General features: G+C 40.6%; 3 protein-coding genes across 4 annotated transcripts; all 3 read left to right on the forward strand.

The window, feature by feature from the left end:
- Window positions 1-2770: 2770 nt before the first annotated feature.
- On the forward strand, window positions 2771-7351 carry LOC121577780 (purine nucleoside phosphorylase). Its single transcript, XM_041891660.2, has 6 exons — window positions 2771-2960; window positions 3840-4003; window positions 4492-4595; window positions 5788-5963; window positions 6234-6424; window positions 6694-7351. Exons 1-6 carry the CDS (start codon window positions 2938-2940, stop codon window positions 6909-6911), a joined length of 876 nt encoding a protein of 291 aa, XP_041747594.1. The 5' UTR covers window positions 2771-2937; the 3' UTR covers window positions 6912-7351.
- Window positions 7352-8019: 668 nt separating this feature from the next.
- Window positions 8020-13949, forward strand: cunh20orf96 (chromosome unknown C20orf96 homolog). Its single transcript, XM_041892937.2, has 10 exons — window positions 8020-8245; window positions 8477-8657; window positions 8834-8970; window positions 9566-9724; window positions 10452-10551; window positions 10897-11054; window positions 11146-11247; window positions 11567-11653; window positions 11870-11988; window positions 13703-13949. Exons 1-10 carry the CDS (start codon window positions 8189-8191, stop codon window positions 13761-13763), a joined length of 1161 nt encoding a protein of 386 aa, XP_041748871.2. The 5' UTR covers window positions 8020-8188; the 3' UTR covers window positions 13764-13949.
- A 1579-nt stretch (window positions 13950-15528) lies between these two features.
- Window positions 15529-24191, forward strand: LOC121577778 (GTP-binding protein REM 1-like). 2 transcript variants are annotated; one of them, XM_041891659.2, is made up of 5 exons: window positions 15529-15694; window positions 16647-17005; window positions 20954-21036; window positions 21985-22192; window positions 22938-24191. In XM_041891659.2, the coding sequence occupies exons 2-5, from the start codon at window positions 16672-16674 to the stop codon at window positions 23213-23215; spliced, it is 903 nt and encodes a 300-aa protein (XP_041747593.1). In that variant the 5' UTR covers window positions 15529-15694; window positions 16647-16671; the 3' UTR covers window positions 23216-24191. The 2 variants fall into 2 exon arrangements, with proteins under 2 accessions (XP_041747593.1, XP_045068645.1); XM_045212710.1 differs by lacking the exon at window positions 15529-15694 and adding an exon at window positions 16126-16423.
- Window positions 24192-24418: the final 227 nt, after the last annotated feature.

Below are 24418 nucleotides of genomic sequence, written 5' to 3' on the forward strand. Positions count from 1 at the left end.
ACATTCTATTTTGATACGCACATTCATCTGTCAGGCCCCCTTGCTTACCCACTGGCTTTACACCCCCTGCTATATTATGGATAAAGAGTTACCTGTTTAATGGAAGCCTCTCCAACATGATCCAGGTAGAATCAGGAATTCCACAGGGTAGGCCCCTTACTTTTTTCAATCTTTACTAACGAACATGCCACTGGCTATGAGTAAAGCCAGTGTGTCTATGTATGCGGATGACTCAACACTATACACGTCAGGTACTACAGCGACTGAAATGACTGCAGCACTTAACAAAGAGCTGCAGTTAGTTTCAGAATGAGTGGCAAGGAATAAGTTAGTCCTAAATATTTCTAAAACTAAAAGCATTGTATTTGGGACAAATCATTCACTAAACCCTAAACCTCAACTAAATATTGTAATGAATAATGTGGAAATTGAGCAAGTTGAGGAGACTAAACTGCTTGGAGTAACCCTGGATTGTAAACTGTCATGGTTAGGGCTGTTACGTGACCCTATTACCGCCACACCGGCAGTCAGGAGTCATGACCGCAGTCAAATTCCATGTGACCATTGAGTCATGGTAACTAGGCTTCTCTAAAACTGTCTCTGATGCCTCTGATGGTCATTAGTAGCCTACCAAACTTGCTAACGGCCAGACGCTAATCACCAGTACTCAGCACTCTATTGTCCCTCTAATCACTCTGACATCAATGCAAATGCCATCAAAAATCAAACACTTAATGAGAGCCCTGGCATTCAGAGTTTGAGCAGAATACGATCACCTGTTGCGCAGCAAGAGCCAGCTCCTCTTAGCTGTTTGATGCATGGAATAAAATAAGTGTTGCAGTTGCGCAACATTTCTATAGGCAATGCTATGCAATTGCATGAGAAAACATAGTTTTGATGGCCTCTATTAAAAGAGGAGGATCCCGTCAGCTAGGCCTACTATATTTATTTCTCAACTTTCCATATAGCACATTGCTTTGCTTTACAACCAGAGTAGCCTACCTGGCTTCCTCCATTTGCTATTCAACTGCATATGGATGACATGTCTTTTTTTTACCCTGCCCCTGTTCCGACAGGTGCATGATTATGGCCCATTCTAAATCTAAACAAATTTCACACATATTATTTAGTGTATGTAAAGACCAGTCCTTAAATCGGGAGGTGCCTGAACAAAAAGTGAGCTCGAGAGGGGGGTGACATGGGGAGCTCTGAGGTACCGGAACGCATAAAATAACCCACCTTTATAATAAATAATTTCAAGCATATCATCGTATTTGCTTAGTGGCATAGAGCTGTAGAGTTGAGGCACTTACAGATGTTGCATGCATGGGGAACATTTTTAGTAGCCTAGGATCCCGGAAAAATTTGTCATTTTATAAATGCATCTCATGCAATTCTAAGTAATTTTACATGACTGGAGACTGGCAGAATCTTTTTTAATACTGCACAAATTATCAAAATGACAGGCTACTTTGACACTGACAAAGTGAGAATCTGAGATCGATAAAAACGACCATGTCTTTAATCCATCAATAGCCTAGGCCTAGGTGTGTGTGGAGACATATATTGTAGGCTACAATATGAGGAGGAAATTATAGTCCTAAAAATGCTTTCCAGTTTCACTGACTCACCCAATGATGCACAGCTCACTCGCCGGTGATGGCCGATGCGTTCATGCCAAAAACCTATAGCTCTCTTGTTTTACTTTGTAAAACAATATTTGGAAGTTGATCAAATATTTTGGTAGCCTACAGCATACAGATTAGAATCTTCTCTTTTCAGCAGGAGCCATTTGCTTTCCAACCTGTGTTTTCCTGCGATTGTATTTGAAATATTTCCAAAATTATCGAAATGCAGGCTACTTTGACACTGACAAAGTGAGAATCTGAGATCAATAAAAACGACCCTGTCTTGAATCCATCAATAGCCTAGGCCTAGGTGTGTGTGGAGACGCACATATTGTAGGCTGCAATATGAGGAGGAATTTATAGTCCTAAAAATGCTTTCCAGTTTCACTGACTCACCCAATGATGCACAGCTCACTCGCTGGTGATGGCCGATGCGTTCATGCCAAAAGCCTATATCTCAAATCAAATATCAAATCAAATCAAATGTTATTAGTCACATGCGCCGAATACAACAGGTGTAGACCTTACCGTGAAATGCTTACTTAAAGCCCTTTACCAACAATGCAGTTTTAAGAAATTAGAGTTAAGAAAATATTTACTAAATAAACTAAAAAATAAATAAAACAATTATTTAAGAAAGTATCACAATAAAATAACAATAATGTGGCTATATACAGGGGGTACCGGTACCGAGTCAATGTGCGGGGGTACAGGTTAGTCGAGGTAATTTGTACATGTAGGTAGGGGTAAAATGACTATGCATAGATAATAAACAGTGAGTAGCAGCAGTGTAAAAACAAAGTTCCTAACTTTGGCTGGTCCACTACAAGATTTGATTAGGAGGGGAACACAAAACGTGCACAGCCTCACCATCATTATCCAACTTAACTCAGAATTACATTACATTGGGCTTGACCGAAAACTGAGCCAAATGGATTATACAGGAGGCGTATCCAAACAAAGTGACTCAGTGTGGAGCTCCAATGCAATTTGTCCCATGCACACAAACCCCTGACACACCTCTCTACTAGAGAGTCTTATTTATTAATGCTATTGGCCGTGGAAGGGTTGTAACCAATCAGGGACCATGTGACTACTCTGGAACCGGCACAGAGTCTATTTAACTGGAGCCAGAGATACTGTGACTTCATTCACACACCACTGTCCATAGGGTAGTGTATAGATCTATAGTACTCTGTTGTATCATCTAGGGGGAAATCCTACATCATAACAAATACAACAACATCAACATCAGGCTTTATTTTTGCTATTTCAAGACCTACCGTATATCAACCACATAACCTTCAAAATGCACAGCAAAGATCAGATCTGGTAAGTCATTGCTTTTTCCTTTACTGGTGTTTGGGTGAGTTTTCCAGTGTGTATATTTTTTGTAGGATTCAATCTGGACACCATTGAAGTGCCAGCTGTTTTTGTGTGAAATCAAGTTGTCCTCATTACTTGAATGTTAGTAGAATACATTATCTGTCCTTAATAGATTTGTTTTGTCTTGTTGGTTATTCGCTTAACTTTTTTGTACAGAGTAATAATATTAATGTTGTTTCATGCCACCTTTAGTTTTATGCATTCTGTGCTTTTGCCACAGCATTTTATTGACAACTTTCACAGTTATTAGACAAACCAGTACTGAGGATGGATTTTGTTTCTCGTTCTGCTTAGGTCAGACAGATGAATACCCTTTTATGGCAATAATGAGTAGTATTGCGTGATTCATGATTCCTGTAAAACAGGACATCTCACTCATACTGAACGTGTATCTGAGCATATGCTATACCATGGTTGGGTTCAATTTGAAATGAAGTCAGTCAATTCAGGAAGTACATTGAAATTCCATTTCAAAAGCTTTTCAATTTTTCAGTTTAAATTGACCCTAACCCTGTTCTATACACACGTGATGTATGTTAAGTAAAATCACATGTAGTCTGTACATGCACATGCACATTCACAATGGAACATACAAGACCTGTTGTCTTAAAAGATGTCCGATTCTGTGTGAGAACTAAATTGTCACTGAGGGGACCATGTTAATAATAATAATAATAATAATTATTATTATTATTATAATATATGCCATTTAGCAGACCCTTTATCGAAAGCGACTTACAGTATTGCCCATGACAGGATAGTTATTGTTCCCAGAGCCCGCGCTAGACAGTCTGAGTCAGTGTTCTCCTCGTCCTGTTTCCTTAGTCATGATGACTACCAGAAGACAGCCAGCTGGCTCCTGTCCCAGACGCAGCACAGGCCCAAAGTGGCCATCATCTGTGGCTCTGGACTGGGCATGCTGGCTGATGCTCTCAAATGCCAGGACTCCTTCCCTTACTCCGACATACCCGGGTTCCCACAGAGCACAGGTGAGAAAAAAAATTAATATAAAGGAAGAAAGGAGAGAGAGAGAGAAAGAGATATGGGGGCTGGGAATGTTCACATGGACCAAGGGCAGAAGTTTGTGTAACATACATTGATTGTTACAATAAGATATACAATAATGATCAACATAATATACCTAACACACCACAATGGCCATGATGACATTAACTTGGAATCTTTGTTATGAAAATTAAACGGTCAGCATATTGAACAAGTTTAACGGCGTCGTTTACATTTTAGTCATTTAGCAGATGCTCTTATCCAGAGCAATTTACAGTTAGTGAGTGCATACATATTTCATACTGGCCCCCCGTGGGAAACGAACCCACAACCCTGGCGTTGCAAGTGCCATGCTCTACCAACTGAGCTACAGGGTCATTAAATGTGTTTTTGGACTGTTGTTTATGTGACAATGACTGTGTTTGTGTGTGTATGTGTGCGTGTGTGTGTGTGTGTGTGTGTGGCTTCACAGTGCAAGGACACGCTGGGAGACTGGTGTTTGGGGAGCTGAAAGGGAAGATGTGTGTTTGCATGCAGGGTCGTTTCCACATGTATGAGGGACACTCACTCTGTAAGGTCAGTATGGGGATGGCGATAGTGAGTACCATAGTGAGGGTTGATAAGGAATGAGGAAGTTCCTAATATGGTGCTGTTATTTTTCATCTATTTGTGCCAATGGGGATGGCGTTAACACTCTTTTCATTGTTTCTCGATACTGATCACTGTGGATTGAGAAACAATGAAAATAGTGTTAATGCACATCCCCATTGGCACAAATAGATGAAAAATAACAGCTGTCACTGTCCACTCAGGGAGCAAATATTAGTACCAAGAAACACACCATATTAGGAACTTCCTCATTCCTTATCAACCCTCAGCCCTCCCCTGGTCGTCTCAACCATGCACTAATCAAGCGTCGCCCCTCCGCCTCACCTCTCTCACCCGTGCATCAGTCAGATCTCACCAACCAGAAAAATAGAAAGTGACATATAATTTGAAAGCTACAGCCCTTGTCTTTTTGGAAATTGAACTGTGGTAGCAGAACTTGGGGTGAGCTGTTGGGGATATGTTCTGTGTTGGACTGTGATGTTATGCCTTTCATAGACTCATGGTATGTCTGCACCCTTACACAAGGCCATTGTGCTCCGGAACTGTTGATTGTATTGAAATAACTGTTGTGTGAACAATATGATTGTATTATCACCTCCCACTATATAAGGGACATGTAACCATTTCTTCTTTGAAATCAGAGGTGGGTCTCCCCTGCAGCTGCTTGTATTAAAGAGGTTTCTATTATATCATGAAATAGTCTCTGCCTTAATCTTTGGATTGAATTTTCCACAACACACCCAATGAGTCACAGCATCTGAATTTGGGTGATCACGTTGACCTGCATCACATGGCTAATTCACTCGCTAAAAAAACGCAGTGCCAACCAATGCTGCTACTGTCTTCCTTGCATAACTCCAGGTTTTGTTAAGTTGGCTCTGGGCTCAGGCAGTTACTGAAGGAATATGTTGTTCTGTCCCACTACAGGCTTACTGAATCTGTGTTGTGTTCCAACTTCTTTTGGGTTAACCCTATCATTTTCTCTCTCTCTCTCTCTCTCTCTCTCTCTCTCTCTCTCTCTCTCTCTCTCTCTCTCTCCTCTCTCTCTCTCTCTCTCTCTCTCTCTCTCTCTCTCTCTCTCTCTCTCTCTCTCTCTCTCTCTCTCTCTCTCTCTCTCTCTCTCTCTCTCTCTCTCTCTCTCTCTCTCTCTCTCTCTCAGACTACCTTTCCTGTGCGGGTATTTAAGCTCCTGGGGGTAGAGACCCTGATTGTGACCAATGCAGCAGGCTCGCTGGCAGACAGCTACCAGGTTGGGGACATCATGATCATCAAAGATCACATCAACTTCCCTGGCCTGGCTGGGCTCAATCCCCTCAACGGACCCAATGATGACAAGTGAGTGAGATCTTCTAGTCTAGGTCAGGGGTTCTCACTTTATAATGGGTCCTACTAACTAATTACCACAAACAACCTCAAAATACCAGAAACGACTCCACAGAGCCTTTGGTGCTGTGTAACCCTTTAGTGATGTGGTTCAGTAGCCTACATGTTTCATTAGAGCCCATCATTGCTTGATGTTCTTTATTCAGCTTCATAGATGAACATTTACATTCATATTCATCACAATTCTCTTATTTGAACATCATATTGTTTTGTGTTGACCAGGTTTGGTCCCCGGTTCCCTCCCATGTCTGGTGTGTATGACAAAGACCTGCGGAAAATAGCCTTTGACCTCTGTAAGAGCATGGGCATCTCTCAGTTCGTCCAGGAGGGGGTTTACTGTATGGTGGGAGGGCCCAACTTCGAGACCATCGCAGAGGCCAGACTTCTTCACAGACTAGGGGTGAACGCTGTGGGTAAGAGAACTAGAACTTGTTCACTCCCAGATAGATTATAGATTATAGCATGGTCCCAGATCTGTTTTTGCTCTCTTGGTAGATTTATCTATTTAAGTGCTTGGTGATTGATCATTTTAGGGCAACATTTTATAAGACATCTGAGATATGCTTTGTGCATTAGACTTGTATTCCTTCATAAAAATGTAGGTCCCCACTCTAATGCATTATAGTATGTAGGAGTAGCAGTAGGTGTTCTTATCTTCTCCCCTCTCCTCTTCTCCTCATAGGAATGAGCACAGCACCAGAGGTGGTGGTAGCCACCCACTGTGGCATGAGGGTGTTTGGCCTCTCTCTCATCACCAACAAGGTGGTCAAGAGCTATGACGACACTGAGTCGGTCAACCATGAAGCTGTACTGGAGATCAGCAAGCTGCGCTCGCAAACCCTGCAGACGCTGGTCACCGAGCTGGTCGGCCGGATGGACATCAACAACAACACGGTCTGAACTGAAGAGAGCAAGAGGAGATGAGACACCGAAACCTGTCGACTTGTCAAGATGAAAACATTCCACAGCGACACGACCAATGTTGCATCTGAAATGGCACACTATTCCCAATTTAGTGCACTACTTTTGACCAGAGCCCATGGCACCCTATTTCCTATAAGTAGTACACTAGAGGGTGCCATTTCATATGCACAACAAGAATCTCAAGAGGATTTGTCATATTCACTCAAAATCTTGCAGCTACAGGCCTATTATGCTACCATGGTGCCCTGGTCATCCTCTTGAATATTGTTTGGGTTAAATCAACAATAATGTAATCTGTTCAGTCTGTAAATATTGTACCAAATGATGTGTGTAACTTTATACTGTCATTTGTATTTTGTGATAACACAACTGAGGTTTATCTGTGGTATATTTTGTATTTGTTCTGAAAAACAGGTTCTCTCAAACTTTTTACAACTTGTAATTTTGCAGCTGTATTAACTAATCTTTCTATCCACAATTGTGTGCTAATACTTGTTCACAGATAATAATATAAAAAATATATAAAAGTGAAAGATTATAATGCAGCTCTATTTATGATGAAATACGATGTATTAGAAATCAATGTCACATATTCAGATAATTTTATAGATTAATATAATTGTGCACATTCATATTTAATATATTGCAGAGTGGTGCTTTTAATTAATGTAAAATACAATCTGTATTTCAATTGTATTGTTACTCAACTTTTGTCTGATATTGGGTACGGATTGCACCGACAATCTGCGATGCTTTATCACATTAAAAAACCTATTATGGAAGAATTGTGTTATGTCATTTCAGGGAAGTGCAAATCTCTGTGTCACACCAACTTGCTACATTTTTATGTACTCTTATTATAATCCAAATAAATGGTTGAACTTGAATGTAGACTAAATGCAAGCTACAAAGGAATACCGGCAAAATATATAGCCTGCTACGGGTATGTTTATCTCCCGGACCAGCGCTCAGTGTAGCCTATTTGGTTACCCAAGTTCGAATCCAGAATGTTTCGTCCATAGCTTCGTCCATGTTCCAGTAGGTGGCGGTCTTTTTCGTCGTCGATGTGGTTGCTATGGCGAAGGGAAGCGTTACAGAACATTCCGGAGTAACTTCTATATTATGCAGCTAGGTCACAGTTAAATTAGCAAGGTTGCAAGTCGTATTTATATTTCAAAAGTTAGAATGACTTGTTATTATGCTGCAAGTTCACCTTTGGAATCAACTTATGACGATTTATTGATGTAAAAGCAATGAATGTACTGCCAAACCATCTTGTCAAGTCACTGAAGGAAGATTTCAAGAAATTGGTAAGTTCATTGTCATGATGATGTGCACACACACACACACAATATATATATATATATATATATATATATATATATATATATATATATATATATATATATATATATATATATATATATATATATATATAGTGGATAGAGGCAGAATTATAGATAGACAGACAGAGAGGCAGACAGACAGACATAAGTCACACACACACACACACACAATAAATAGTATTAATATCTGTTTAGGATTACAGCAAGTGGGAGAGATGCAACAGGAGCAAGACAGAGCCCCCTCCCTGGGTGATTTTGCCCCCACTGCCCAACAAGACTACTGGCTCACCAAGCGAGCGTTATCACGCCACAGGGAGAGAGGACAGTGGGCCCTCCTCCGCCTCCCATAACATTTTTCCAACAACTGACAAGCCAGGTGAGCTATCAACTCATCTTTGAATGTAAAATATGTTAAACTGGGGAGACTAGGTTGACACATGCTAGAAGGAAAAGATTCACTGAATGAAAATCCAGCTTCATATGATGCAGAAGGCATAAGTTGTCAAAGGGAAATGAACTAAAATGGTTGACTTCTTGTTTTGCCTTTGACAGGGAAGTCTCGCCTCAACACTGGCCATGAAGAGTCCACTGCATCATCTATGGGTCGACTCTCTCGACGGAGGAGGAACGAAAGAGTGAAACTGGACCCCATCACTTTGAAGAAACAAGAAAATATCAAAACACTGAATGTATATATAGCCTATTTCACAAGACATTAAAAAGTGATCTGTAAAATCCTCAGCTATTGAATAGTAGAGACGTTCCTGTCATCATGTTGAGTCGATAGCCACAGTCAACCACTAGAGGGAGTAACAGGCCATAAGAGATAGTCCATAGCATTAATAGATTTAGACCAGTGGTGTCAAACTTATTCCATGGAGGGCATAGTTTCTGCTAGTTTTTGTTATTTCCTTTTAATTTGTGTCCAATTAAGACAACCAGGTGAGGGGAGTTCCTAACTAATCAGTGACCTTAATTGATCAATCAAGTACAAGGGAGGTGTGAAAACCCATAAACACTTGTGATTTAGAGACAAGTTATAAAGTAATAATAATATGCCATTTAGCAGACGCTTTTATCCAAAGCAACTTACAGTCATGTGCGCATACATTGTTACGTATGGGTGGTACCGGGGATTGAACCCACTACCCTGGCGTTACAAGCGTCATGCTCTACCAATTGAGCTACAGAGGACCGCAAGATCTACCCTTAAAACACAATACTGCGTAAATAGGAAAGGTATTTAATTCTACATGTAAATAAACAAATAACAACCACTTTCAGTTGCTGATCATGTCGAGGAAGAAGGCCCTAATGGAGCTGGAGAAGCACTGTGCATTGCTGCAGGAGAGCAATGTCCGCATGGCCGGGGAGATAGACAGCACAGACAGACAGTCAGTGTCCAGTGCCAGGGAATTCCTCATCCGGCATGAGAAATTAGGGGTGAGTACATAGAATCTATGTCAATCTATTCCTCTATATCTGCTCCATTGAGGACAGGACACACTTGTGTCCTAGTACCTAGTACTCACTCAAATAGATTGGGCAAGCACCTCACTGTCTATTCTACTGCACTCATATGTAACTGAATTCTCTAGATATGATAGATATAGATAAGTATACTGTATATATGATAGAAGTACAGAGTATCAACACATAGATCACCATCAGCTGTAACAGTCAGTTAGGCCAGCATTTCCCAAACTTGGTCCTCGGGACCCCAAAGGGTGCACGTTTTGGTTTTTGTCCTAACACTACACAGCTGATTCAAATAAACAACTCATCATCAAGCTTTGATTATTTGAATCAGCTGTGTAGTACTAGGGCAAAAACCAAAATGTGCACCCTTTGGGGTCCCCGGGACTGAGTTTGGGAAATGCTGAGATAGGCTATAGATCACCATCAGCTGTAACAGTCAGTTAGGCTATAGATCACCATCAGCTGTAACAGTCAGTTAGGCTATAGATCACCATCAGCTGTAACAGTCAGTTAGACTATAGATCACCATCAGCTGTAACAGTGTGAGCTCAGAACCTGATATTCTCCTTGAGACGTTCAGACATACTAAGACTCTTGTAATGTAGTAAACCAATACCACCATTTGTACCATAATGTAGGAGCATACTATTGGTACCCTGAATAAAAAAAGTCTACCCTATTTCTTTGTAAGAGTTCGATAGCTGCTTTCAACAGCTGGAGCCACAGTCAGATTGAGCAGGCCAAGACAGAGCTCAAGGACGCTGAGGCTGCTGCAAAGAACAGACTTTGGGGTAAGTGGTGATATTATAAATAATGTAAAATGCAGAGGCAACAACAAGTTCCGTTTTTATTCATTGTGTTGCCTATGGCAGAGTGAGAATTATAAATCATAAGCAAATATAGTAGTACAGTAAGTCAAGTGTGCTTGTAAATTATGAATACTGTTTTGTTTTACAGTAAATGTGCCTATGAATGTCGATATTAAAGTTTATAGTTGTATGTGTGACAGCACAAGGACAATCTGGTTGACTGGTGTTTGGGAACTCAAAGGGAAGACGTGTGTTTGCATGCAGGGCCGTTCCCTCATTTATGATTGAAGTGTCTGAGTGTAAGCCCTTGATGTGTTACCTTGTCAGGTCTCCATGAGCAGCTGAGGGGGGTGAAGGCAGAGCTGGTGAACGCCCAAGCGGAGCTCCACACCCTGAAGACCTACAAGGACAAAGAGTACCCCGTCAAGGCCCTGCGCATTGCCGAGATAAAGAGAGAGATCGAGAAACTCAAAGAGACACAGCAGGTCAACAGGTCTTTCAATGGCAACTTCCTCCAATAGAATGCAAGAGGCTGTAGTCTCATATGCTGTGTCCCGTTCATTCCTGTGGTTCCAGGACGAGAATGAGGACGTGAACTTGCTGTGCCAGACAGAGATGGTGTACCTGGAGAGACGATCCCAACAAAAAGAGCAGGAAGTCCTCTCTGTCATAGCTAAGGTAGGATAGGATTTACTTCATTGTTCCTCAGGGGAAATTGCCTTGGACACACAGCACTGCTGTATACAAAAATAAAAAATAAACATTTAACATCACACATTCGACACAAACATAATACATAGGATACAAAGGTCTATCGTTTTTTTTAGGATGAATGATTCTCACTTGCCGCTAAAATGTTTTATACAAACATTCAGTAAGTATAATCTTAGGGCTATTTCTGAGGCTTATCTTTGTAATGAGCTAAAGTCAAACTTTATTGGCAGGAGTAGATGTTGACACCATTTGCATGGCTTTAATCCTTTCTCTCTGTTTTCAGCAAAATGTTTCATATATTCCCTGTGTGGTCAAACTGATGGCCACACATAATCAGACGATAAAGAAAGAAATTGGAATCCACAAAAAGGTTTGGTTAATAATTACAAAAATTGCTACCAATTTGATACTTCAGCAAGTCATAATGGACTCAGACTCACTCTAACTCCATACAGGTCATCATCAACATATGAAACAGAAACCCATTTTTCTTTTTTATCATGGCTTTATCTGAAAATGACTGTAATTGAAAAGTAATTATTTTCTTCCTTTTCTGTGTCACTCACTCATGCTTTCAATGTTTCAGGAAATTGCGGAGCTGGAAGATAAGAACAGAGAGCTGATCCAGAGTGTCCAGGAACTGCAACTATCACGGACCAACATCACGAAAGACATCTTCCAAGACGTTTTCCCCAAATCAGATAAGTATGTCAAGGTGATGGAAGGCACCTTACTGTACACTGCTGCTCTTAATAGGTTGTGCCGTCCCCAATCCATGCCATGGGGTTGATCACTTTAGACAATCTGGCTTTGGAAAAGGTTCTTGAGGGGGGCTTTAAAACCTCCATCAATAACCTTTCCTCAAGACACATTGTCTAAAGTGCATCTCTGAAATGTCCATCTCTAAAACTAAAACAATTACTAATGCTAATTTCCTTGCCTTCTTTTATTAAAGAAACTATTACCAAAGAGTAGTACATTGAGAACTCTAGGCAAAGAGTATGACAATTTTATAATACCAACCATATACTGTAGATACCCACTGAACTGTTGGCTTGTTTATCTATCTGACATCTTATCAGTGTCACAAAACCATCTAGACAGAACTAATAGACATGTGGCAGGAATTTAACCTCTTCCTTGTTCCATCAAAATCGATGTCTCGGAAAGAGTAATGGGGTATCACCATCTAATATTAACCAGGGTTGGAAACAGACTTGTAGCGCCATCTTAAATGGAAATGAAGAAGCACAGCAGAGCCCTGTGCTCACAGAGTCCCAGTCTGACATTAAAGGTTAATAAGGTGCTCAAATTTCCCCCCAGCCTGTTCCAAAGCAAGATGACACTCCACGCTGTAGACCATGAAAATCCCTCATACATACAACTCATCAAATATTCAACCATAAAATGTTCCCCTCTGGGGAATACATTAATTTCACGTGACATTTTATACAAGGGAGATTTAATGTTGAATTAGGGTTTTGCGAAATTACAATGTTTTGGGTAAACATCCTGAATCTCACTTCGCAAAGACACCTTTTTAGCAATGACGTGTTTTAAGCCTCAGAGAGGGAACTATAAATATGAAGTTGAACTGTAAGTGCAGATGTTCTATATGGAATTAGCTGTATTGACTATGACTGATTCAAACTCATAATTCTCCGGGCTGGTAAATAGCGAGTCCATACAGATACAACGGATTTCTCTCACTCTATTGTCTGAAGTCACTTTTGGGGAGAAAGTATGTTTATTTGATATGTATGTTTTTTTTCCTTCCGTAATATGATACAGGAAACGGCTGTCAGCTTGTTTATTCTGTATTTCACAATTACTTATGGCAATGGGAGATGTTACTTTCCATTAATTTGTTGTCACTCAGATGGGCCATTTTTAGGATGGAAAATGTAGGTCTTAATCATCACAATTGAATTGGTCTACAATACATCTATCATAGGATCCGTGGTCCTCTGTAGCTCAGCTGGTAGAGCACGGCGCTTGTAACGCCAAGGTAGTGGGTTCGATCCCCGGGACCACCCATACACAAAAATGTATGCACGCATGACTGTAAGTCGCTTTGGATAAAAGCGTCTGCTAAATGGCATATTATTATTATATTATTATAGGATGTAAATTGGAGAACACACTTTATGTGCATGTACTGTATCATTTTGTGTGCAATGTTTATATGTTCATTAGTATTGTAGGTTTTAAAAATATCTAATATCCATCAAGAATAGCCAATACTTAATCATGATTTCATTTTTGAAGGGCACTTTGTAATGGCACCAAAATACTTTCATCCTTATGGCATTATGCCTTCACAAGCAATTAACATTTCCAAATGTATACTAAGTATGTAAATAAGGAAATGGTGCTCAGTATACATTAAGGTTCTAAATGTGTGTCGTGTTCATTCCAGATGCACCCCGGATATGGACGTGACCTTAAACATCCCTCGTGAGGAGTGGCTCCCCATTTAGATGTGTGACAGACTAGGAGAGACACGACTTGTGTGTCGCTTGGCTGCATTTAAACCTGCTGGGCTCTTCTTGACACAACCCTATAATTTCTGTTATACTGAGTGCCCATCTTCTCCTACTACAGTGTCCAATCTGCATTGTAATACCAGTCAACTGGGGCCAATAAACATTTGTGAACCTTTCTAATATATACCTCCTTGGTTCAGTTTCAAATCATTTGCATATTCTTTATTCTCCTTTTTTTTTGCAGTGGAATCATATGGAATTGTATCAAAACCTCTCCAATGAGCATCTGATGTGTTTATTGGTGTGGTTTCATTCAGCTATAATTGATAGTCTATAATTGCCAGTTTAATCTAATTTATTGTCCATTAGCACATTCTTCAATGTGCCGGTCCACAGAAAATCCTGTTCAATATTTAGAATATGTTCTGTTTGCTTTTTCTCTCCACAGTAAATGCCCCAGTGAGAGTAACCACTTCCAACCCCTCTTTACAAATCTCCGCAGACCCTCTAACTGTAGTTTTGGGAAGTCTCTGACTGTAATTTACTTAAGTGTGGGAAAGAAGCTGGCTTTCTAAACAGTGCAAGGCCTTCATCTGGCTATCGTACGGCCGACTGGTTTGATTACTTATTTTCTTCAGTTGGAAAACATTCAACCAAGCCTCAGAGAATACAATTTCCTGGTAGAGAGCTCTGGTCTGTGGCTAGGGGTGTGAACTCTGCCCACACAGTGTTAGGACACAACTGATTTACAGATGTGTGTGTGTGTGTACTGCTTTTCTCAAACAAACTATGCAGCATACTGCTAAAAGTGCTTTTAGTGGAGACTGGGCTCACTTTGAAGATATTTCTGTACTTCATAAAGAGTTCAACACTGGGGCTTGATTTGACAAATCTAAACAGAATACTGTACTAATAGACATGGCGGTTAGGATAAAACACATCCTGTCCCCATATTTAGGAGCGCTTGCTGAAGACAAAGCACAACTCTAGATTTCTTTCATATTCATATTATTTGATTTCTTTAGCCCACTCTAGAGCTTAAACGATTTAAGCTATTAACATGAAACCAACTACCAAATGTCCAGTCCAGACTGCCCCAACTCAGATTGCTTGAGAAAACATTTCTGATAGCATTTCTACTTTTTTAACTATATCAATATTTAAATGCGCTCCCAATGCATTTCAATGGCAAAAAAAGGCATACAAATAACTCACCAACACTAACTCTTGAACTGTTCAAGCTAGAGACACCAAACCAACTTTCCCATGTTCAGGCTGTCCTAACTTCAAATTCCTTCTTTTTTTTAAATCAACTATAACTATATACATTTGCATATATTAGCATAATATGACCTACCAACAGTAACTCTTGAATTGTTCAAGCTAGAGACACTAAACCATATTTTACATGTTCTGTCCAATAAATCAATTTTTACATCTACCTACTTTTTCAGTTATAACCAGTCACTACCATTACTACTGCAGTCACTACCACTACTATAACTTATTTCACAACCATAAATACTTTAAAACATGCTAGCAAGCGCACCACATTTTCTTCAGGAAATGTAATTTTCTAGATATAGATTTGTATATAAAGCGGTGGTTGCCCTGTGTGGACAATGTCTAATCATTAAAGGCACCTTTTAAGTATGTCTGCACTGTGGAGGTAAACATTGTGGTAAAAGAGAAATAATACTAACAGTTTAGAACAGGAAGTGACTTACTTTCACGTCATGTAGTCGGGGTGGGTTCTTCAATGAGATTAAAGTGAAGTCGCACAGGGAAAAGTTGCAGCAGCAATGAGGAAATCAAATGAAGGCTGATTCGAAGCACGCGCATCATCAGAGGACCCGCTCGTCTTTAACACGCAGCGTGTTGAAGCGCGCATTGCCTACATGCGTTTAGCGGAATTTTCAGCACGGGTGAGTATCTATCCATAGGTGGAAAAATAAAGTGGCCTAATTAACATACGCCATGTGACATATGAAATCCGCCATATGACATATGAAATCCACCATGTAGCCAACAACTTTTTTGACAGGAAGTGCAATAGTGTTCCAGGAAAACGTTGGTTCATGACAGCAAAAATAGGATATTGAAATTATATTACCGACGGCAGTCCCTATTACATTATTTAGTTGTTGACTAACAAAGTTAGTGGTGCTTCGAGTTTTCCAAATATTTGAAGTAGGCTATACTATGGCTACGTCTCAGTGCATGTTATCACTGAAGGTAATCTGAAACATTGGCTCTGAATACCTTTGAACGTGTGTGTGTGTGTGTGTGTGTGTGTGTGTGTCGTATGTGACACGGAGAGGGAGACAGAGAGAGGAAAGAGAGCGAAAGAGCGAGTAGAAGAAGAAGAGAGAGCGACCCCTGATTCAACTCTTAAATTTTTAACAGGGTTGTGGAACTTTGCAGGCTGTTGCCATGACTCCAGTGTTTCCTGTTGCAATGTCCCATCAGCTATTCTATACAAGTGTAACAAAACTGATTGAAACATTGGAAGCTTGTCTTGTTACAAGAACAGAATGACAGCTCACACACGGCTCCCCGACGCGCGAAAACTTTACTAGCCTATATGGTGTAGCCTGTGCTTTGCTCTGCAATGGAGAATACTGGACACAATTAGAAGATTCATGGCTACAGTTGTGAGTAAATGAAAGACAATGTTATGTTTCAGTACTATTTTCACTCCATTAGGCTATGTGCTATTTTTGTTTGTTTCGCAGTTTAGCTTTAATTGGGGAGCAGTGTGTTTATAAAGTTTTAATTATTGGGGTTTATTATGTTATTTAGACTAACTCTTATGTCCTATAGTAAATTATGACTTTATCTTCTGATTATGCTGCATACTCTATTCTTCTTTTTAAGGGATGTTCTTTGCCTTTTCGCCAAGATGACACATACCCAGACAGAGGGCAAAGAGACTTTGCGGAGAAGGGCAAGTACTCCTATCCCTGCCTCTCATCAGCCGGGGCCAAGAGGCAGAGACCCGCCAGCCGACCTCCATCACCCTCCGCTCTGCCAGTCCGCCTCATACCATCCCGGAGACAAGTCTTTCCACTGCCGCGCCAATTGGTCTTCTGATGACTCAGACGATGACTCGGATGGCTCCGGAGCAGAATGTTTGTACCGCGTTGTTTTGCTAGGAGACCACGGTGTTGGAAAGTCGAGTCTTGCCAATATCTTTGCTGGCATACAGGAGAAGGATGCTCACGACCATACAGGAGGTGGTTTTTTTTACTAAGCACAATTCCTATGATTATTACAAGGCAATTGATGGTGTGTATGGCCTACAAACCAACTATTGGGATGTTTTTTGTCAATCTCTTATCAATAACCTAAAAACAATTCAGTATCATCCATCCTTTTCTGCTAATTAAAATCCATGGACACTAATGACTAATTGGTTATTAAATTAGTTAATTAATTTATGCATCTCTTTAACAATGACTGTCAGTAATGGTCTCTGACATTGCCCTAGCCCTGATAACCTTGGCTAACCAGTCACAACTATGTTGATGGAACTCCTGTAACTGTCACATGTAGTAGTGAGTGACCTCAAAGCATTGATTGGCAGCTTGTATTGACCCATGCATTTGGGAATCCAGCTGTGCTGTTGTGATGTGGTTTGTGGAGGTTGTCCTTTTAGAATACCAATTTCTCTATAGTTCTCAATTTCATAATAGAGCTAAGAATATTTGGTCATGCCTGATAGGGTAGCCTAGACAGACAGTGGCTTCATTCGTTTGAGGTTCATGTTGTTGTGACTTGTGTGTGTCGAGTCATTGCTGATGGCCGTGGACGGGAGTGACTGGCTGAAGATGCATCCCAAATGGCACCCTATACTCCCTTTATAGTGCACTACTTTTTTGACCATAGGGCTCTGGTCAAAAGTAGTACACTATAAAGGGAATAGGGTTCCATTTGGGACACAGCCTAGCTGAATGTTATAAATGGCCATGTTGTTGTGGAGAGACCCATCAGCTGTCAGAAGGGCTGTGTGTCAGGGAGACCTGCTGAGACAGGGCACCGTTTGACTGACACCGCCACCCAGGACCCTGTTCTGTTTGGTCATTTCTCAAACTGTGCATCCTAAATTGCATCCTATTCCCTACATAGTGCATAGTGTTCTACTTTTGGACCCTGTTCAAAAGTAGTGAACTAAATAGGGCAGGGTTCCCCAACTCGCAGCCCACGGGTGATGTTATTTGCCCCCCCCCCAAGTTGTTCGACATAAAAGACTGTAAAAAACACCAGCAAATCAGCTCCAAGTGATTTTAATTTTGGAAATCTGTTCCAAGTATTCCCGCACATAATAGAGAGAATTGTGATCGTATACAAATGTAAGCAAGGCTTGAAATTATTATGTTTTGTTCAAATATTATATCTGTTTGGGCTTCTTGTGGTTAATGTGCAGTCTACAAATTATTTGTAATTATGTTCTGGCCCCCTGACCATCCACTCAAGAAAAAATAGGCCCGCGGCTGAATCTAGTTGATGATCCCTGAAATAGGGAATAGCCTCTGTTGATGTTTTCTATGAGCTACATTTTGAGACGCTCTGATAAACTGGGAATGGAGTTCCCCCATCAAATGCTAGATATTACATGATCATTATAATGTGTGCAATTGGAATATGCACTGACTAGGCCCAGTGCATCTCTGTGGTTACTGATATGGTCACATTGGCTGCGTTTACACAGGCAACCCAATTACAATATATGGTCTTTTGACCAATCACCTCAGATCTTTTCACATCAGAACTTTTTCATAGTTAATCTGATTGGTCAAAAGACCAATTAATGAAAAAAAGATTTAAATTGGGCTGCCTGTGTAAACGCAGCCTAAAATATTCTGATGTTAGGCGTATTTGACTGGAGAGAATTCCTGAGGTGACGTGGGGACATGTATTTTCCTAACTTCATAATTCAGTTAGATAAAGCCTGTATTTTCCGAAAAGATTAGAGGAAAACCTTTTCAAAGTCTTTGTACTGTACATGTATTTTGCCAAATGCCAAAGCATATGCAGACACAGCCAGACAGAGGATGGGAACTCATACAGGAGAGAGGTATTGTAAGGAGATGGCATTCCTAAAGAGGCTATCCCAAACAGGACAGAGATGAATAATAAGAAGCAGAGAGGGGTTGCCCCTGTCTGTTCTAGTGAGCAAGAGAGGGGGTGGATGTGTGGGCTCCACTCACTTGCTTATCTTTGCTGGATGGTGAGGTTAGGTTCAGGCTCTGCTGACATGGCAGTGGTGTGTGTGTGTGTGTGTGTGTGTGTCCCAGCTCTTCAGAAAGATAAGGGCTCCCCTATGACACCTCCCCACCCCCACCCCCTCTGACATCTGTTTTCAGCCTGTTACTGACTGGTGGTGTTGTTGTTATTTTTAGTTTCTTGTCACTTAGCTTGTCACACTGGCAGCAACTGAGCTGTCAAGTGGACTCCTTGGTTAGTTTAGAGCTGGTGTGATGAATGGCGAGTGTTTTATGAGGACAGAACAGCATTACGAGGAGATTACAACTCGTGCCAATGTAGGCATATTACTAGACATATTACTTGTTTGCTTGTTTACAGGTTCTGACCTATATTGTCACTTCAACTCAATGACCTCAACTTCTAAAGGCTTTGCCGGACCATTTGTCATTGTCTAATGCGGCGTCTTTTACAATAAATGTAACAAGCTCTTTCACTCTTGGCCAAAGTGTGTTTTAGTCTCCCTGTCACGACAGCTAGGAGGATCTCATCAGATTAAACTAGACATGGCTCAATGCTTTTTCCACATCTTAGATTCCATAGTCATGATATGGTAGTGGAAGTGTAATACTCCATAGTCATGATATGGTAGTGGAAGTGTAATAACTCCATAGTCATGATATGGTAGTGGAAGTGTAATAACTCCATAGTCATGATATGGTAGTGGAAGTGTAATAACTCCATAGTCATGATATGGTAGTGGAAGTGTAATACTCCATAGTCATGATATGGTAGTGGAAGTGTAATAACTCCATAGTCATGATATGGTAGTGGAAGTGTAATAACTCCATAGTCATGATATGGTAGTGGAAGTGTAATAACTCCATATTCATGATATGGTAGTGGAAGTGTAATAACTCCATAGTCATGATATGGTAGTGGAAGTGTAATAACTCCATAGCACCTTTTATAGGTAGTAGGGATAAACATATCGGTAGAGTTCTTGGATGTCAAATATATTTTACCAACTTTGCAAAACACCTTCATATTTTAGTTACTAAAGACAGATAAGCTTAAAATTGCATAAATTATTAATCATAAGAAAAAATCAGATTCAGCACACTGATATACATGCATATGCGCCCATGTGGTTTCAAGCCTTAGGTCTCCATTAGATCTCCATTCACAAATAACAAGCCCATGTATACAGAACCAGTCAAAAGTTTGGACACACCTACTCAGCCAACAAGTGCTCAGCATATGTGGGAAAAGCATTCCAGGTGAAGCTGGTTGAGAGAATGCTAAGAGTGTGCAAAGCTGTCATCAAGGCAAAGGGTAACTACTTTGAAGAATCTCAAATATAACATATATTTTGATTTATTTAACACGTTTTTGGTTACTACATGATTCCATATGTGTTATTTCATAGTTTTGATGTCTTCACTATTATTCTACAATGTAGAAAATAGTAAAAATAAAGAAAAAACCCTTGAATGAGTAGGTGTCCAAACTTTTGACAGGTTCTGTATATCTCATATAGAGAGAGATATTTCCAAATGACTTCACACCTGCTGACTGCAACCAATTGTAGACATATAGTAGAAGGAGGTGACATAAATTATACTAAATCCTTTCTTTATCTACAACAAGGTGTATGGGTGGTTTCCCGGACACAAACTAAGCCTAGCCCTGGACTAAAAAGCATGTTCAACTGAGAATTTCCATTGAAGTGATTTTTAGTCTAGGACTAGGCTTAATCCATGACTTGGGTAACCGTTGTATTTTAATGTTTACCAAAAGTAGCAGGCCAACTAGGTTGCAATTTATACATTATACTGCCTATCCATCATCTGACGTAGCTATTTCAACTCCTTTTCTGTCTCCCTTTTAGAATGTTTTCCAACGTTATTGAGGAACGTACAGAATTAAATAATAACATATTTTCTAATCTCTTTCCTGGTTGTTGTTTGTTGGTTTAGAGGACACCTATGAGAAAACCATGACTGTGGATGGGGAGGAGACCATCCTCATCGTCATGGACACCTGGGAGAACGAGAAACAGGTCCGACAATAACCATAAACCTCTGTTTTTTTGTCACAAAAAATAGATTGCACAGTAGCGGCGAATACGATATATTTTTGCTTTTCAAAATAAAAAAGGTGGGAAAAATACTAATTTAAAAAAGAAAAACGGGAAAAAGCAAGTTCTATAACTTCATCTATTTAGTTTGTTTACCTTCAAGATACATGGTGTACTTGATGTCACTCGAGAGAACACAAATACTGAGGTAGAGCAAATAAAAAATCCTCTTGTGCCTGAAACAGCACAACTATGATACTTAAAGGGCAACCCCTCATTGTGGAAAAATATGTGCTCGCTCTGTGTGCCTGTAGCAGTAACCCATTGACTTGAGCCAAAGTGGGGAGAATCCTGGTTGTGCTTGTGTCAGTGAGTGGTGCATGGCTCCAGTGGCATGGGGCAAGCATCTGTATGGGACATTGATGGCTGTGGGGCCTAATTACTCCAGTATTGATTACAGCTGGGGAATGAAGCGTGCAGGCCAGGCTGCATGTTGATTTGTCTGTACCGGGTAAGAGGAGATATAAGGACATAAGGATGTCTATAAGGACAGTGGTTTGAATGCGTTTAAGGGCACCAAGTGTCAATAGAGGCAGAAAGTCAGATAGATGTATTGTATGTTTGACCAATGACCATCCCTGGAAACCAGAGTTCTGTATTCATAAATACATAGAAATCCGCTTGGTTCCATCTGTCACAATTAGCTTATACTCTTTTCAAATAAGGAAGTAAAAACGTCATGTTGACCATCACTAATCTTTTAAATGGATGAGGGCATATTTGACATCAAAGTTGGCTTCAATGATAACATCAAAGAACACATGCTATATCAAAGTCCAGATCCTGGCGAGCCCCCAAATATGGCTATTGTTGGTGAATGTTGAACTTTATCTCTGTTGGATAACATTTGTCTTGGTTTGTGTCTCTCAGGAGAAGGATGAGAAGTGGGTCCAGGACTACTGTATGCAGGTGGGCAACGCCTACGTCATAGTTTACTCCATCACGGACCGCACCAGCTTCGAGAGTGCCTCCGAGTTACGCATCCAGCTGCGGCGCATACGGCAGGCCGAGAACATTCCCATCATTCTCGTGGGCAACAAAAGTGACCTGGTTCGCTCCAGAGAAGTGGCTGTAGAAGGTAACGTTGATTCTAATGACAATGATGTCATCATTAAAGCATCTCTCCACACCTTCTTCTGAACAGTGATTTGATGACAGCCATTTAAAGCAATATGAGCAGCACTCTGCTTATAAAAGAGAGTGAAACAGTTTGGCATACAACAGTCCGTGTTGCATTTTCTGTGGACTTCTTCGTCAAAGAAACAAGCAAAAGTTACAACTACAGAACATAGAGATAACATATCAAATTTGGCAGTCCACACGACATACTGTGGACTGTTCATTTAACATTCCAAGAGTTGGATTTACAGCACACATCTCATACACTAACACTGTATTTAACAATGTTTTGATTTGGTCAATGTTTTAATATTTAACCTGTTCTGCAGATGAGAATAAGCTTGTGCTAAATCTGGTGCAATTGATCAAATGTAGTTATGTTACAAGATTCACCTGATCCAGTGATTGTTTTGTATATATCTAAATGTGGACATTGTGTATGATTGAATGTATGGCACAGAGTGCCCATGTCACTTGTTTAGCCTTGCAGCCACATGCCTACCAATAGAGGACCACAATGGAAACAAGTCTTTGACTTTTTGTGTATATAATCCTCTGCAATTTTGGTACATGTATTGGTTGCCTGGTGTGGCTTCTTTATGTATTTTAAATTGTCAGACCAAGACATGAATCTAATGTCGACCTCTCACACGTAAACACCTCTCGTTTGACCCTTTCTTTCTCTGTGCTCTGCTCTCTCCCAGAGGGCCGTGCATGCGCCGTGGTGTTCGACTGCAAGTTCATAGAGACATCCGCTTCGCTCCACCACAACGTTCACGAGCTCTTCGAGGGCATCGTCCGGCAGATCCGCCTGCGGCGAGACAGCAAGGAGACCAACGAGCGCCGGCGCTCCGTCTACAAGCGTAAGGAGAGCCTCACCAAGAAGGCCCGCCGCTTCCTGGACCGCCTGGTGGCCAAGAACAACAAGAAGATGGCGCTGAAGGTTCGTGCCAAGTCTTGCCATGACCTGGCCGTGCTGTAATGGCTGCCATGTGGCGTGCAGCGAGTGGTTCATGCCGACAGTGGTCGCAGACTCCAACGCTCCACTTTGCCCTAACAATCACCTTGTGGTAAAGAGGAAGGACATTGGTTGTTATTTTCTATTTATTTCACCCATTCGAAGCAATTGGGGTGAGGAAATGTGAGGCAATTGAGACTTTTTTTGTTGCTATATCACAGATTTGCTGAGAATGAGTTTGCTAAACATACACCTTATCAACTGTTTGCCTTACATCTAATTCAATAGATTCCTAGACCAGTGTATCCAGACATAGATCTGACATTTGAACTCCTTTTTCTGTCTCATTTTGAGAAGGTTTTCTAAGATTATTGAGGTATGAAATAATAATTTGAATTCAATATATGATGTATTTTTGCCATGAGGAAAGCAATGTCCACAGAGCTACTTTACACATGTCACTGACTACTTGATTTCAAGGTTTTGCACTATGGGAGACAGTCATGTGTTAGGAGGAATCAATGGAGCTTCTTCTACAGCAACAATGTTTCTCTCTACCAAGAAAGCTCAAGTCTGGTTTGAGACTGTTCTGTCTGTGAGCCCATCAGTTCACAGCTAAATAACGTGAATGCTGATGTTGTTTGGGAATCGACACCATCGTAAACTTTCCAAAAGGATTATCCTGTCCTCACCTTCCTTTACAAGCACCTCCTACACTGGAAGGACCAGTGGGGTGTTACAGTAAAACTGTCATGGACGCTTTTGAAGAGGGTTGGTCTGATTGACCACTGTCAAGAAACACCTTTGTATGATGACATGGTCCTGAAGAGACCAAAGAAGAAACGTGCTGAGTTCTTCAATGTGAGTGTGTGTGTCCAGGTTGGACTTGAGAGAGGTATAATAATCACTTTTGTACAAAATTATGTTCTGAGTTTGTAAATACAGTATGTCAAGGATTTTTATGTGGAAATAAAGGAGTAGGAAATGTATTACCACTTTACCATTGTCTGCAGTGGAATTTAAGGTCTGTCACATTTTTGTAAGCAACGCCTTCAGGGTATTATTAAAGGATCAAAATTAGCTATTCATAAAAGCTTTTATAAAATATTTCAAAGAAATAAAAGAGATAGTTGCTAGCCTGGGTGCTCCGTTTCTGCTTTCTCCTCATATTGGCTGAAACAAAACCAGACTCTCTGAGCAATGTGAGCATAGACTCTTCAATGGCTT

The sequence above is a fragment of the Coregonus clupeaformis genome, unplaced genomic scaffold, assembly GCF_020615455.1.
Source record: "Coregonus clupeaformis isolate EN_2021a unplaced genomic scaffold, ASM2061545v1 scaf0043, whole genome shotgun sequence".
Classification (NCBI taxonomy): domain Eukaryota; kingdom Metazoa; phylum Chordata; class Actinopteri; order Salmoniformes; family Salmonidae; genus Coregonus; species Coregonus clupeaformis.